This window comes from Leiobunum rupestre, chromosome 9 (genome assembly GCF_980474605.1).
Source record: "Leiobunum rupestre chromosome 9, qqLeiRupe1.1.hap1, whole genome shotgun sequence".
NCBI classification, from domain to species: Eukaryota; Metazoa; Arthropoda; class Arachnida; order Opiliones; family Sclerosomatidae; genus Leiobunum; species Leiobunum rupestre.
Genome location: NC_143392.1, coordinates 10,482,990 through 10,500,656, shown reverse-complemented (window position 1 = coordinate 10,500,656; position 17,667 = coordinate 10,482,990). Strand labels below are relative to the sequence as shown.

Below are 17,667 nucleotides of genomic sequence, written 5' to 3'. Positions count from 1 at the left end.
TGAATAAATGAATTTTTACATTATAAATAAAAATTAGAAAGCCTTGTCATAAATAATTAGTAGAACTAATAGATAACTAGTAGATAGGAATCGCTAACTTTTTTATCACCCCAAAAATATAGTCCGAGAGTAGGGATCGCAGTAGGTTTTAAAATATTTATCACCCCAAAAATACTACTAGTCCGAGAGTAGGGATTTCGGAGAAATGGGAATTCGGAGAAATGGGAATTAGGAGAAATGGGAATTCGGAGAAATGGGATTCGGAGAAATGGGAATTCGGAGAAACGGGAATTCGGAGAAATGGGAATTCGGAGATATGGGAATTCGGAGATATGAGGCCGACCCGCTTAATCTGCCGTCTGTCGCTGATTTCTCAAAGGTCAGGAGGAAACATGGCAATAATCTCAAATATTTGTCAAGGTTTGTATATTGTGATATTCTTCGTGATTTTCTGAATTTACTTTCCCATCAAGTTTTAGGATACTCATTAACCAAGGATCCTTGCATTTCCATGTTTTTTTTGTTTGTTTTGTGGTTCGGTGAACAGGCGCTGATTTGTGTCCACTTTGCACTTAGAGCATGCACGATTTACCAAAGATAATATAACTACGTACCCTAGATTCGAAATCTCGGCGTTTCTCGATAGCCCGTTTTCTCGTGAGGCTTTTACTGAGTTCGCGCCGGAAGTCGGAAAAATCGGGCTCCATATCAGGGTGAGAAATAAGGAATTTAAATAGATAACCAAAAATTATATTACTCGCCTTTAGTTTCATTTCGTTTAGAAACATTTTTAGAGCTACAGGCATGATCCATTATTGTTTTAAAACAATATAACGCAAAAATATCTGGTATCTTGAAAACCGCGAGTCAAAAACCACGGCGCAATTTTCACTAGCTCCATGGAGGCAGTTTTTTCCGACTTGCGCCGGGAACTCAGTAAGAGCCTGCGTTACGTGCAAGGAGCTTGATTTCCAATCTAGGGTACGTAGTTATATTATCTTTGGATTTACGAACCTTGTCCACTTTGTAAATTTGATTTTTTTCTTTTTTTTTTCGTTATTTTAAGGCTGGTCTATTTTTCAATATTCTTTGGAGTATAATATTATGGTGCGAGTTGGTGAGAAGACCGTGTTGTCATATGCACCAATATTAAAATATACTTTCTTTGAAAAAAAAATGTTTAACGATAGAATGAGGTTGGCGAAATGTTTCTTTGAATTTTTCTTGAAATAAACTTCATTTTGCCAACTGATCAAAGCCATTGGTTAGAAATTGACGTCCCTGTATAGGCGTCGAGCTTAGTAAATATAGCGCCATCTGCTTTAATTTCCGTCAACTAAATATGTGAAGAAATAGCAGATAACTTTTGAATTTCAATGTTTTTCGGTTGAAAGTTTGAAACTTTCAGCTGTTGTGCAGATATAATTTTGAACAAGCAGACAGCTTTCATAAATATTCAATTTAAAACTCGATCAGAAGGCGGCGATACTTGTGACCAAAATTTTTACTACGCACGAAGCCTTATACACACGGCCCACTGCGCATGCGCTCGCGTGAGAGAACGCGAGCGCATGCGCAGTGGGCCGTTCCTTATAGCTCCACAGCTTCCGAGTTGTGACCGGAGCACCTCGGTCTGCGGCTAAGGGGGCGATGGAGATCGTATCATTTGTGCCACCCCTCTCTATTCACGGTGGTATGTTAGTTCTTCGTTATGAAGTCCATTGTCTGACAAGCCCTATTCCCCACTTTCTTGCGGAATGGATGTCTCCTACCAATGCCACGTCTGCTTCGCTTCGTGGTGCCCTAGCCCATTTGCGTATCGTCCACAAGGTCGACGACCATTATAGGTCACTCCTATTGCAACCACCGGCCTCCCCGGTTGCTCCCTGGCTCACTGCCCCATTTGCGATAGATTCCGATTGGTGCCAGGGACCAAAGGCAGATTGTTTACCCAATGAGTTGGGTGCTACCTTTAGGAACCGGTTAATGTCCCTTGCCCGTAATTTGTGTGTGGTCTACACCGATGGGTCCCGTCAGCCCCATGCTCCCTACTCGGGCCTGGCATTCCATGTCGCCAGTCTGGATGTCACGTGTTCCTTCCGCACTTCATCGATGCTGTCTATTTGTCGCATCGAATTCGGTGCTATTGTCCAAGCACTTCTCTGGCTTCTTGACCATTAAATCTTTGAGGCCGTGGTCTGTTCTGACTCCGGTTCCGCTCTAGCACTTCTGAGCCGGCCGGATATCACCAACCCGCTTTTGCTTCCGCTTCTGGGATGCCTCCTGGACTACCCACACGCCCGGTATTCTCTCCTCTAGGTTCCGGCACATGTCAGGGTCCTAGGTAAATAATTGGCAGATCGTGCTGCTCGGGCTGCAGCCGAATTTACAATTGCCCCGTATGTTTTTGCCCCAGCCGATGGCCTCCAAAGTAGGAGGGTCCTCCACAACGCCTTGCTTATTTCCTGGCAGCTTCACTGGGATTCGCTCTCGGTGGGTCGCTTCTTGTATTCAATTCATCCGTCACCTTGCTACCCGGCTATCTGGGGCCCATAGAACGCCCCCTATTTTTGGCTCTCCTCGACCGTTTTCCCACCCCAGCGGTATTATATCGTTTTCATCGTTCGCCCCCTCCTCTATGTCGGAGCTGCGTAACTAGGCAGGTGCGACAGGTGCGGCCGCACAGGGCCCACGACTGAGATGGGGGCCTATAAATTGACTTCATGTGATTTCTAAATAATAGGGGGAATCACGTCCTTGCACAGGGCCCATGAAAGGCTAGTTACGGCTTGGGGATCTCGATCACTATGTGTTTCACTGTCCTAAGTATAGCATCCTTCGGACAGCACTACTGCGTCGTCTTCCACCCGCAAATCACTCACTGGTTCCAGCTCTGGCATACAACTCGCTCCCGTCTCGTCTGCGCATGCCGCTTCTGCGACTGATTGTTATACTGTTATTTAAACTTCGCACAAGCTCCTTAACGCCTCCATAACTTAGTGTTCGCGTGTACCCATCGTTACTGGGCATCTAAGGATCCCCTAAGATGTTTGTTCACAAAAAAAGGTCCGCAGCTTTAGGCGGTTTACTCGGCAGTTTCCAAATAATCCCAATAGGCACTATTGTCTATTATCCCGACAAACCGCATGACAACGGAACATTAATTTTACTGTCTTTAGTACTCCGACGGACGATGTTAAATGTAGAAATTAAACCGCGTAGGTAAATTTATAAACTATAATTTCTATTGGTAATAGCAGGAAACCATATATGCATACTCTTAGAGCGTCTAAGTCAAGGGCTTTAAAATAAGACAATGACTTCGAATATTTAAATAATGTGATGTAACGGCCGGCGCTGTGACTAATAAACTTATTATTAAGGTAGTTGAAGACGCCCTTAAGCTTAGCGATTTAGCTTTTGTAATTTAGCCCATCACCTCGTTAGGTACTTATAGCAGAAGTGTATATTATTCAGGGTTGGCAAGAGCCAGCCAGACTGGATTAAACCACCCTTGTTTAAGCCGGATTTAACCACCAAATAAAATCCATGGTTAAAACCACTTTTTTTTTATTTAAAAAATATTGAGAAATTAATTAGAAACATTGACAAAACTTAACCTTCACTTTTTGTCGCAAGTAATGAGAGCTAACATATAAGCAATTAGGGTATCTTAAAATTAATTTTGCGCGTGAAAATACGCTGCCATGTTAGGGTATAAAAGCGGGTAAATAAGTCTGCTATACCTCACAATGTAAAGGTACTGTCACGCGCAAAAATGTAATTTTTAAATCGGGAAATTTGAGAAATGAGGGCTTGATATAAGCAATTTGATCATTTTTTATTAATGGTTTTAACCGGTTTAAACTACCGGTTACAGCCGGATTTAACCATACTGGATTTTTCAATTTAAAAAAGCCGGTTTTTTGCCAACCCTGATATTATTTTTATATAAGTGTGACACTTACTACTTTTCACATGCAAAAGTTTTACCGAGAGCTATTCATAAGGCAGACTGCATTACGCGCTTCGTCGCCGTTTTGTGTCCGCTTGCTCCCGTGTCACACGTAGCCTTTGACAGTGCCTCGCTAGGGGTGGATTTTCTTCTTGTGATGACGTCACTTCGTTACTAGCTCTCAGTAAAATATTCCCCAATTATTGGATGAATGAATGAATGATAACCATGTGCTTTAAGCCGACCTGGACGCAGTAGTTAACTGGGCTGATTCTCATGGGCTGTCCTTTAATACTGCCAAGTGCTCGGTTCTGCACCTAGGTCGAAAAAACCCTAACTTTGTATACACCATCAAAGGCTGCCCTATTCCAGTGTCTCTTCCGAACGTGATCTCGGGATCACTATGGACCCCAGCCTTGAGATTTCTACCCACACACACAAGATTACTAAACGTATATGCTCCATTGCCGGGTTAACTTAAATTTTCGCTCCCCACATCTCATTAAACAGTTATATAATTCCTTCGCTCTCCCACTTATTGATAATTGTTCCCCGATTTGGACCCCACCCCTAACTACGGATCTCTCTGCTTTACAGAAAGCTCAAATCTAATTCTCGAAGCTAGTCACTCGTTTAGAAAAACATCCATCCCCATTCCGGCTGAAATCTTTTGGTATTCAACCGATAGCTACTCGCGACAAACTGACCAACTTGCGTCTTTTACATAAATTTTTGCACAATGGCCTCGACCTTAACTTTTTGGATTTTTCCTACTTCAATTCGGGGTCCTCTAAAAATTGTAAGTTATCTAAATCAGAGCCAATACCTCTACTCGGCACAACCACTTCTCGCATAGCGTGATCAATGACTGGAATAGTCTCCCCAATGTTATTGTAACCCAAAAATCATATTCCACATTCAAAGCATGCTGGGGACTTATTTACATGACTCAACTTAAAGTTATTCTTTATGGATTATACTTTTTTTATCCCTCTTTTTATTAATATTATAATTTTTATTGATATTAAGGTTTTAAGGTTTTATTGTTGCCGTCGTCGACACCCTTTTGAAACAGGGCGGCTCACAAAGAGCACAGCAAAAAAAAAATTAAAAATACATGAAAGAGTATTAGTTGCAGGAACATTTTTCTCTTTTTTTTTCTTATTTTGTGTATTATTCTGTTCCATTTAATCTAATTCGGCTGCTTTGTGTTATGTTTGTACTTCGTACCTCCTTTTAACGAAGCTCGTGCACAAGCCCTTGTGGATTTTCGAGCGTTCCACTCTTGAATAAATATATAAATAACAAGCCAATTTCATTGATAACTGCAATTCGCACAAGAGGCGCTTAAATAAAACATCTTCAAGGAAATCGCCAAGAAGTAATATTTCTGAGAGCCAGGACCTGCAAGGTACTGTTTATAAGTGCTTGTTGAAATAATGGAAACTTTTCACCTGTAAACAGAATGTCGTGTTTTTGCTAAGCCTTAATACGTCAAAAAAGCTACCGCTGATTTCTTTTGTTGCTAGTGTTGAGTTCTTCTTTACCCGCTATTAGCGCGTATAAAGGTATCTCCATACACCTTGTTATTTGCGGCCGAAAACTATCGCTACGCCCCCTTTGGTTCGCCATTGAAACCTAGATAGGTAGCGAATAAATCAGGCGCTATTAGTTTTTCCTCATCGTTATTCGTAAATTTGACTTTATAAATTATGTACTTTTTTTTGTATCGTTTGCTTGTATTTTTCAAACGCAGAATAAAGTTTCGTATTTATATTTTTTCAATAAGAAACATTAGTTTCCATAAAAGGAAGATTTTTAATTAAAAACCATAAAAGGAGAACACACAGCGTTTCGTTTAGAAATAAACTAAAGTTAATAGTTAAAATATAATATAAGCTTACATCGAAGATAGAAACTGAAAAGAAACTTTTAAACAAACTTCAATAAATTTTATTGATTTCATTTCCATCAAATATTCATTTCCATCGAATAAAGAGTTTTAGTCTTCATTTAAGGCGATGAAATATCTCGAGGAAAACATTATAATTTTCTTTTTATATACACAACACATTACGGCAATTGACAATACAGAATATAGGCGTTTCATATTCCAATAAAGGGGATTGAAATTGTACAGATTATAAGCTCATAAAACGAACCTATTTCTTCCTCCGTCGTAACCCTGTTATAATATCTTGGACATTCACTTTAAAGGCCGACTACATATTTATTCGGTTTACTGTTTCTCACTGGTAGTCGGCTGCTTGCATAGCATATGTGTCTTGCAGCGAGCCAGCTTCCAGTGAAAGACAAGAGTAAACCGAATAACTATGTAGTCGGCCTTTAAAATGAATGGCCAATTAAAGACTCGTTCCTTACAAATTTAAATTTCATTCAGAGGTTGACAATAAGGTGGTTTCCATCAAAGAATGGAATGTCACTTTTAAAAAGAAAAAATATTTAGATACACCATTACAGTTCGTCTTTTAAACAGTATTGTTTATATTAAGTTAAAAATTTAGGAACATAAATAAGATATAGGGGTTTTTATACATTATAAATATATGCCCGTTTTTTCTCGAACTACGTTTGGCAATATTTCTTTTCAAAAAAATCTCTATTTACAAAACAGGGAAAAACCGAAGAAAAATATACATTTTATCCACACGCATATGGAAAATGTTTAATATTTATTTGGATTATATCAATTTTATATTTTTTATATCGTGGACGTTTTACGAATATATATTCTTTTTTTTACTCAGATTAAGGTTAAGCTAGTCGTCTATCGAAACTCCGCAACGTATAGCTTTAAAGGTTTGAGTTCGGGACGCATAACCTAGATGGCGTACGTTAGGGAATATTAAAAAGACGACGGACCAAGGCCTATACTTTTCGATCGTCAAAACCGTTTACGTTATTAAAATAATAAATATGTTTTTATAACAAACTAGGACTGTGGTGGATACTTGAAATGCCGCGACGCATTTGGAAATGCCGTTTTTAAAGAGTGAAAAAAAGGTTAATTTTAGCTCGACACCTGGCGGAGATAAATGTAGGTACAAAAAATCAAAAATGAAAATAATATATCACGGAAGACAGCTGGTAAATCTTCCCGTTAAGTCCTATAACATACACAACGAATACACAAAAAAATAATCGACAATGTACATGCGAAAAAAACCACGCAGTCCCACCAGAGTTGCCTAAGCCTAAATATCTAAAATATATAGTTTATATAGTGGGACCCAGAGCGGTTTTAGGGGGCGTATTCGCGTTAAATGGAGTGGTTAAAATTTCGTCAAGTCCTCAATAATCGTGACTGTGCTCTTTGTTCAAACTGGCGTGGCTGCCGTCTCCTGTACGGGTTTTCCTCTGCTTAATCATCTCTTTGGTAACTTTCTTGAGATCGTAAGCCTGGCCCAGGAACGCCATGGTGTCGATGAAGATGGTGGTAAAGTTCAATTTGATTCCGAACTCACTGGTGGAATAATCCCACGGGAAAGTGTGGTGGTAATTGTGGAAGCCCTCTCCGATGGCTCCGAGGGACACAAACATGTTCTCGCGAGGGTTGATGGTCTCGTCGTAAGGGCGGTTGCCCCACATGTGGGCCGCGCTGTTCACCAGCCACGTGCAGTGAAGCAGGATGGTGTAGCGGAGAAGGCCAGCCACGAAAAAACTGTTCCATACAGTTTCGCCCCAATAGTAGACGGGAGCTGCCGACGGCAAGATGAAACAGCAAAATGGAACCAAGTAGAGATAGTACCTGCAAATTATTTTTATGGAAAACGTTAATAAGTTGTATTTTAAATAATAGTTATATTAAGTTATGACTATTGTTATAACAACTATTGCCAACCCATAAGTTATATTTTACCAGGAATCCATAACGCTACTTGGAATGAATAACGGATTTGATTCCCCGCCGTTGTGACGGAACATAACAGGCGGAGTTTATATGCCGCAAGGCATTTCACGTCACCGAATTTTACGTCGTTTAAGGCGGTTGAAGCGTTTTTGGCCCCACCCAGAATGTTCCGCCACAAAATACCATAGGGGATATGGGGAGATATTCATTCCAAGTAGCGTTATGGATTCCTGATTTTACATAAGTTATATTAACGGGTTTCTTACAACTATTGCCAACCCATTTCCCCTGATATTTCCAGGTGCAAGATAACCTCGATTAGAACTAACAAGGAGACATCCCGAGGTGTTTCTCCCGGATTTTTTTCAAACTCGGGGGTTTAGTAAACCTTCGTGTACCTTGAAAGCTCCTAAAAAGGGAAAAGTTTAAATGGACATTCGTTTTGCCATGCCAACCAAAAATGTTTAGTGAGTTGGGAACGATTTTAAGAGATTACTAAATCGGATGTAGTGGTTTATATAGGATGGTCACAGTTTTTTCACATTCAAATTCCCTGACTATCTCCAGAGTTTTCCCTGACCTATTTTGTTGGCAACATTTTATATTTGTTTACCCTAAATTTTAGGAAAGGTTTCCTATTTGAAACCAAAATTAAATTCCGACTTTTCCCTGATTTTTAGACTAATTCTTAAAATACCCCACCTTTTCCCTGATTTTTAAACTTATTCTTCTAATTTCCCGACTTTTCCCTGATTTTTAAACTAATTCTTAAAATTCCCCTGATTTTTAGACTCCTATTAAAATTCTCCGACTTCTCCAGGAATTTCAGGTACCGTGGCAGCCCGGTTTACACTTCGAAGGAAAATATCGACTGAAAAAGAAGCCTGTTAACACGCCGTTCTGGGTTTTTTAACGTAACTATCACTAGCTTCTATTAAACCAGATGCCAGAAATATGACATTGTTTGGTTCACTTTAATTATTAGATAGGTTAAGCCACACCCCCCGAAAACGTGTACAGGAAACTCGTTGGAGTAGATTGTACACAAAAACCCTAACTCTATAGACTCATTCACATATTGCATACAGGGAAATATGCAAAAAGGGGCGAAATCCAACCAATGTTTGAGGTAGATGGCGACACTATAAAGTTTATGAAAAATGAACTTTTTTCAAAAGTATTAATTACTAAATTATATTACTTTAAATTCTTATTAAAAATATATAACTTTTGTAATTTAAATTAACAATTAATGTTAACAGTAGTTAACACTCTCCGCCATAGATTGCACTATAATACAATTTTAAACTATCCAATCAGGGAAGATAATTTTGTATTTTAAATCTCGACAAAACCGTTCTCCACCAATCGTTGAAAATCAAAATTTATGACGTCATGTTGCTATCAGAGCGCCATCTACTAACAAATAACGTCATCACCTCGTTACCTCGGATGAATTTTACCCCTTTAAAGTCATCTTTGCATGTTAAAAATTGTATCTATCAGGGGCAATCTGTCGACATTACAACCATGGGCGTGCTTTATCAATTTTCCCCAAAAATGACAATCAGGAAACGCTGTCGGTGTCACCACAAAATTATAAATTACCGTGTCGATTTACATTCAATTAAAGTAATAAATACCTATTACAATGTTACGTAACACGACGTCAACGTAAAAATTAAAATAGGAAAAAATGTCCAAGGAAAACTAGCCTGTGGCTTCAATTAACGCGTGTTATTAATTTATTATAGACCATATGACGATTAAATTATTTCCATCAATAAATTTATGTAAATAGAGTTGCGGTGTTACGTAACAGTGAAAGTTATTTAAATCCTCATCAAGGTCAGAAGAGTTAAAATCCCAAATTATATAATCACCAGTCCCGTTTTACCCGATAGCATTGACAAAGGCAACTTGAAAGTTAACGTACGAATATATTTATCTCAGCCTTTACGCGCGCTACCAAGTGACTTGGCAGGGAAGGGGAGGTTGACTTATTATAATTCATCACGTGTAATGCGGAAACGTGTCTATATAAGCCTCGCACCGTTGAGATTTAAATTACAGGGTTGGGTATAGAGGGTTCCCGCAACTCCCAAACCATTTAGATCTAACCTTGAATTAAGTTTTCGTTCACGCTCAAAAAGTCGCCCGACACCGAAAGTAATCGAACGTGACTCACTTTTTCTGGAACATGACGACGGGGTCCTGCTTGAGGTCAGTGACGTCGATGTTCTTGCCCTTCTCTCGGACATCGGGGTGCTTCCTGACCAGTAACCAGCCCATGTGAGAGAAGAAGAATCCGCGAGTGGCATTGTGCGGGTCGGCGTCGGTTTCCGAATATTTGTGGTGAACGCGATGGTCGCGGGCCCATTCCAGGATATCGTTCTGCAAAAATACATTAATTACATTATGACCAAGGCTTAAAAATAGGAAACAAATATTGTTTAAATTGGGTGAGTCATAGACAAATAAAAATTATCCAGGCATAGCCGGCCGGCTCCAGGACAGCTATCCTTTTCAAAACGCGTCTTCTCGACGTAACCCTCGACTACTAGCCAGGCCCGACAAGAGAGTGGGGAAGCCGGTACAAATTACCGGGGCCCGTACAGGCTTAGGGGGCCCGGGTTTTTAATTTTTTTGACTATGCTTCTTATGTGAAACATCGATATTTTAAGAAATATGCTCTCTTTAGGAAATCGCCAAGAAGTAATATTTCCGAGAGCTAGTGCTTGTGGAAATAATGGAAACTTTTCACCTGTAAATAGAACGTCCTGTTTTTGCCAAGCCTTAATATGTCAAAAAAGCTACCTGGTTAAAAGGAAACGCTTGTTAAAAAGGTGAAAAATTTCCATTATTTTAACAAGCACTATATAAACAGTGACTTGCGGATCTGGCTCTCGGAAATATTACAGTCGCTATAGGCGCTTCAATAAATGACCTTTTTACTTGCCCCCTACGTTGCGAAATTGGGATTAGCGAATGAAATATATCCGGTTGGTTGTTTACCAGATTCGCTTGGCTAGACAAAGAATCCAATACTCTAGCCAAGTCAATTAAGTTCGACATTAAATTTATAATCGCAACTTCTTCCTTATTGCTATATTATTCAAAATGCAAAAAGTTAGGCCTAACTTGTACAATTATTTATACAATTCTCTAAGCGTCAATCTAAAATTACGTGACTATTTTAAACTTAATGTTTTGTTAATAATGGGGAGTTATGTCACTCGTGACCCTTCGCCCATTATAAAAAGGACAATGAACGAATAACTATTTTTTCGGGGCGACGCAATAAATCTTCGTTAGGCCTAACGAAAGTTTTTCGCGTCTCGGCTGTCACCAGCTCACCACCGCGGCGTTTTTACATTTTGAAAATCATCCCAATACAAGGACCATTATAAAGACTACCTTGCACGTACAGACGCTCTATGAATTACTACTTCTTACGGAATCGCTAAATGAACTTTAATGAAGCGCCTATTTACTTAACTTATAATTCCGCCTTACGTTGTAAAATTTAAAAATTACACTGCTTAGGAATATAAACTTATTTATAAACTATGTTATCATTGATTTTCGAAACCGTATTATCCTGCAAAGGTACATGACATGATTCAACAGAATACCATAAGAATAAGGAGGATTGTTTACGTCTTGTATCAATGTTTTTCCCCCTTAAATTTAGGGTGCTATTTATAGGGTAGATGGAGTCGAAAGGGGGAGGAAATCTGAAATGTTTCATCCCCTTACTGTTAGTTATTATTTAAACAAATCTAGCCAACAAATTTCAACCATAATAAAACTGGAAAATAACTCCCTATATTTAAGGGTACAGCAAATAAATATGGTGTGACGAGTTACAGATAAAAGAGAGGTTCAAAAACACATCTATTCCATTTATATAAGCAGGCGTTTATGAGGGGGGTAAGGGGGTAGGTAAGTATCTAATTCAATATTCAGTCTATGAAAATAATGCGTAACATAATTTTCACGGCAATGACTAAAGAATTCACTTCACCAGAACGAAGTGATCGATACGGGCGTAATAATCTTTTCTGACCTTGAAAACGTACCCCCCCCCCCCCCTTTTGTCGTCCGCGACAACGTAGAAAGATCTTAATTAGGGATAAGGCTCGCACGTTTGAAGGGCCTGCAATGGTTCCTTACGGAAAAAAATCTAACTGGGGCCCGGTTAGAAAACTATATACATAGGGCCCGGAAAACTGATATCGCGGCACTGATTGAATTATTTATCGAACACGCCCCCCAAGTAAAGGGAGAAAGCGCGTTGAACGACGCACTATTTTTAGTCCACTTTACAGTCTATTTAATTGTGCACGTCCGCGAACCATAATCAAGATGTTACAAGTAAAAAACCTGTAGTACCCCCCCTTCCCCCCAAAAGGTGGTTTATTGTAAACCTCTGGTACAAGTATGTATATAGACTGGATCGATGACGTCCCAGATTATGCCTACTAAAAATAGACATATTCGACAAGTAAGACAAAGTACACCTATGACGTTTCTCTGTAAAACCCAGCCCAGGGTCACAAATCAATGATAAATCTTCAACGCCCATCTCGTGAACCCAATCCCGAAATAACAATAACAATTTCAACACGCGTGCTTAAATAAACGGAAATATGCAAATTAACGTACCTCAAAAGCGCAGGTATTTAGGAATGCCAAGAGAATTCTGAGTGGCAATTTGGCCTTGTACGATTTGTGGGCCCATAAACGATGAGCTCCCGCAGTGATGCCCAATCCAGAGATCATGTACATGAGAATAGCTGCGTTGCCAAGGATTAGAACACCCGTTAGCGAATCAATTGCGAGGCTTAAGCGAACTAACTTACCGAATATGGTGGTCTTGTACATAGCGGATGTAAACACCAGGTAGATTCCATAAAGGGAGGCTGCGTGCAAATACGCAAATAGGATGACATTTCTCCATACTATTTCTTTCTTGTAGACCGGGGGCTGTTTCTCCTCGACCAAAGTCTCGGTAATAGTAGAAGTCTTAGGAGCCATCTAAAAAAAGACAAAAAAAAAACATCGCAAACTTTAAAATGGCAGACATTCGTGGTAAAAAATGTTTATATATTCCACCTAAGAAAAGCGAAAGAAAATATACGCTCGCGAAGCTGGTGGGCGTTATTTTTAAACTGGAAAAAACACCTACTTTCTTATTAACGCGTATAATTTAGGCGATTCGAAATTTGCTTATTTATAAAATATATTATATTAATGCAAATGTAGATAACGCGAGATAATTTGACGCCTTTTCGAGATAAATGTAATTGTTAGCTACTCGAGTTTATCAACAAAATTTATCACTTCCGACAAATTTAAGCGAAATCGATATTTAATTATATCTATATATTCCTTTCAAAGAAGCATTACACGCGCTTTTAATACAAAAACATTTTCTTCTACGAAATAAACAATAGATTAATTCTGACAAAGACACGCGATACGATACGCGAATTTACAAGGAAACCCCGAAAATTATCGACGTTCACCTAAGCCACGTAGCGAAAGCAACCTTCCAGGGGCCAAGGCCCAGTCACCCAAAATCCCCATTTAGAAAATACGTACTAGTCGAGAATGGAAAAGCTCGCAACTTACGTTATCTAAGGAACGTTACTCGATTTTTCCACAGGAAGTTCGCCACTGTTTCAAAAATCGATATATTGCCTGGCCGAAAGCGCGCGCCAAAACAAAAAATAGGTCTTCGTCGTCGAAGGCTGAACTCGGAACGGATAAAAAAATGCGCTATATATTCCAACACTTTCGCTTGGCACTTAGCCTGGGGTGAAGTAACAGCCGATGCCGTTTCTTTTTTCTCACTCTGTTATTCAACCACCGCCGGGAGAATAAAAATAAAATGTCAGAGTGTCGTTATAACTTTATGCTAAAACTTGACATTGAAAGAACTAACGATTAATACCCAAGCCGGACGCTTTTTATACTCAACGTTGGATCGCGCTTTCGGTCGAGTTACGAATGAGCTTGAGACGATAGGGTTGGCGCTTGATATAACGGGTGGGGGGTGGGTTGGGGAGGGGCGCGTCTGCAAAGTGACTAGAAACGTTGCGTCAGCTGAGACCGGAGCCGACGAGAGAGTGGAGAGGCTAGCCGCGCAGCTGGGCAAAGGACGGGGTGCTCGCAATGTGGGGTGATGCGCGAAGCAGAGTTTCGAGACCTCTGTCTATAGTGCGGGGATGGCGTGATCGGAGACCGCTGGCGACCCACCCGCCTTTTTACAAATTACGTCACTCGTACGGGCCTCTGTTCGCGGTAGCCTTTCGGGATCGCGCAATATTTGATAAATTCCCCGTTAAACGCGAGCTCCTTGGACGATTGTTTAGGGCCTTTGGAATCGCGTCGTTTTACGCGTTTTGCATCGACGCGGAAAAAAAAGGAAGGGGGTAACAAATTTCCGCGCGTGATTTTTAAGACGATCACGTGATGTAGGGATGCCACGACGCTCTCACGTGATTTCTCGGTTTCACTTACACCACGTCGTCTAGCCGGGAACTCTACCGACGATAGTTGTTTTTTACGACACACACGCCTTGTTTTTACGATACCCGTAAAAATAAATTTTCTTACTTCACGCATTGAGCCGCTCTCTCCAAGAAGGAGGTAAACCTTTAACAATAGGCGGGAAAATGAATCTCAAAAATTGAAATTAACGTCATTTCATACAATAAATTCCCAATTTTCCAACCGTTTACCATTCGTAAAGCAATTAAACTTCGATGTAGGTACGAATTTCGTATAAGGAAAGAAAAGCTAGTTATTATCTGCCATAACTAGATGCAATTTGTTTCCAAAAATGTTTTGTTCCTACTTAGAGCACTGATTTAGTGCGATATTTATTGGTCTAGCTAATGTTTTTTTTTTAATATATCTTCATAAGCTATCGTTAATTTGCCATTAAATATTAAAAAGATAGCGCCAAATGTAATATATTTCCTTCAACTCCTATTAATGGGATTATTAGCTAGTCCTCGGGCTGAAGTCAGTTAAATTAAAAATCAATTTCGATTCTGTTGAAACTGGATATCAAGTATAACAATCTGACGAATTTTGGTTAGGCCTACAACTACCGTGATAACCGTCTGTAATACGATATGGAATTCGCTCTCTCCGGTTTGAGGTACATTTTAGTCTAAAAATAACGGCTCAAAGATGATATAGCCCGGTTAAGGGAAACGTGGCTTTCAGTCAACGGTTAACCACTTTGAATTACAAATAAACGGCTATTTTTAGCAGCGCTCTATACCCTTCATCTACGACTATATCCGATCGAGACGATAATTTGGGCAAAATACAAATCACTCTCTAACCATGTGATCGGGAAAAGTGAATAACGTGTTAATTCAATGAGATAATTGAGCAGGGAGGCAGTTCAGACAAAAATACGTTACGCTTTATCTCACTTCCTAAGAATGACTAAATGCTTACTCTAGATGAAATATTATTATCTAAAATAACGGATATGTATATATTTAATAGGTGAAAATAGGCGAAAATAGGCCACAAGGTATGCAATCGTGACAAGTATTATTTTTCGTTGTTAATTTTATTTTTATATAAAACATCTAGTATTATAATTATAATTATATAATAAATATTTTTTATTTTTTATTGTTTATTTGTCATACAAAGTCTATGGAAGCGAAATTCTGGGATTTGTGGATTTCTTTGCAAACTTTGTACGGGATTTGGCCAAATGTCCGACCAGGCCCGTCTTAAGACCTTTTGGGGCCCTGGGCTAAATTATTTCTTAAGACCTTTGCGATCAACATGTGGTCAGAATTTATATACCGGTGCTCCAAGCGAATCAAAAAGCCTACTACACCGGTGGTCTCATCAGAATTCCCTACGCCAGCGTCCAGAAGCCCGGACAGGTGACAATCCAGCATGGGTAGTAGTACCCTACTACCATATGTAACACAATTACTCATAAGTATGCCACTGTACCTTTATTCCATTCAAAAATCTTTACTAACGTTTTGTTTCACCACGAACCAGTAAAAAGGTGGACTACCTTTTTATTGATCCTAGTAATTTTGGGAGTCACACTATTGGCTACTAACATATGTGTTCAAGCCAATGGAAAACCTCTAAATTGAGAAGGAATTTTTGGTGTCGGAATTTTAGTCAGCCCAATGTAGCTTTATTGAAATTTATAAAATCGCTCGGTTTGTGCGGATGAAGTTAAGTAATGAGTAGTTTAGAAAAATAAAAGGTTGGGGAAAATTACCAATAAGTGATCGCTTTCCGAAAATGGAACAAATCGTCGAAGTGGGATATTCGACCAGCGTTTTTAAAACCCATATCAAGCCCAGAAGAGTTAGGCCTAGGCTCAAAAGACTCTGCAAAGACTCCAACCTTGTAGATGCGCCAGAAAAGCTCAACCTGAATTTCAACTATTTTTCCAATAAACCTGCTTCTTTAGTTTGACAATGCAAATTTATTTTTGAACCTGAGTCTCCGAGAACTTCATTAATTTGCAAATTAATTACATTAACAGAACTTGACACTATATTGGAGTTCATTTTAGCTCCTAAGCCTTGGTTGTTCAAACCGGTTTGTTTACTAAAAATATGGCCGTCGGTTTATCAGACGTAGAGCTAATTGCGCAACGGCATAATTGGCATTTGAGATTCGATGACGTCAAATATTACGTAGGGTACAGATGACGTAATATCTGTGAAACAAACCGTTAGTGAAGAAATAAAGCTAGTGGCATACTTATGAGTAATTATGTTACATATGCTACTACTGATGGTCTCACCCTCGACGCGAGCCACTCAACCCGACAAAAGACGCAGCCATGGCTCGACCAGTTTCCACTTCGCTGTGGGACAGAGAGTGGATGCTATAGCAACTCCAGCCGACACCCTAGAGAGCCATACCCTTCAGAAAGAGCTCATAAAGGGGAAAGACGGGCACACAGAAGTCCACATAACCCGGCACAGCTGGCACCGGAGATCTCGATGGGCTCCAAAAGGCCGGGAAACAGGACCACCGTGCCCTCATACGGAGGCCCGCCGCCCCTCAGCAAGCTACCCAATCCTCCGAGACAGCCAGTTTGACCGGACCCTCTCCGTTAGCCTGAGCCGAAACTCAGTTTCCAGCCCCTACCTGACCGAAGTAGGAGGTTACAAGAGCCGGACCCCGACTCCCCGGCAAAGCCACCAGTTATTGCACACTCTGACCCATTAAGGGTCACCTTTGCGATCCTCAACGGTCATCCTTTGAATGTCCGTTGTCTAAATTCAAGCACACAATAATCAAACGAAAACTTTCAATTTCAGAAGTATAACATAGGCCTACTGAAAATCAGATTTTTACTGACAGCTAGGAGTAACAAACACAACACCCCACACAAGGAGAACGCTACCCGTCAAAAGTCGTGGATTTTCTTGTGTACAGTTTTCATTGGCTAGACGCTTTAGCGCCTGCTGCCGTCGGAAGAGGAAAATTCGGAAATTGTCTTCCCGCTTTCCGTAAAACGTTCAGCGTAAAGGCTCGTGACGCTCGTCCAATGAAATTCGTACACAACCCTTCGTTAGCGTGTTTAAAGGCTAGCTGCGTTCTCCTTGTGTTTGTTGCTCCTAAAAGATACATTATATTAAATGAGCATAAATAATATTTAACCAACTAAACCCTAATCCCTAGAGTAGAGGCTGTATGGTTGGCCTTTCCGGGGCCCCAAAATTGGCTGGTGCCCTGGGCTGTAGCCCAAATAGCCCATGCCTTAAGATGGCCCTGTGTCCGACCCCTCGGAAGTACCAAACTCAATATATTTCTGATG

The 17,667-nt window shown here is 40.0% G+C and overlaps 1 protein-coding gene across 2 annotated transcripts; it reads right to left on the bottom strand.

The window, feature by feature from the left end:
- Positions 1-5,885: 5,885 nt before the first annotated feature.
- Positions 5,886-14,022, bottom strand: LOC149926488 (acyl-CoA Delta-9 desaturase-like). 2 transcript variants are annotated; one of them, XR_016474130.1, is made up of 6 exons: positions 13,464-14,022; positions 12,692-12,866; positions 12,495-12,625; positions 10,015-10,220; positions 6,300-7,724; positions 5,886-6,164 (listed from the first exon to the last, which is right to left on the bottom strand). XR_016474130.1 is itself a non-coding variant. In XM_090159490.1 (5 exons), exons 2-5 carry the CDS (start codon positions 12,864-12,866, stop codon positions 7,268-7,270), a joined length of 969 nt encoding a protein of 322 aa, XP_090015616.1. In that variant the 5' UTR covers positions 13,464-14,022; the 3' UTR covers positions 5,886-7,267. The 2 variants fall into 2 exon arrangements, 1 of the variants encoding a protein (XP_090015616.1); XM_090159490.1 differs by having other exon boundaries at positions 5,886-7,724.
- Positions 14,023-17,667: the final 3,645 nt, after the last annotated feature.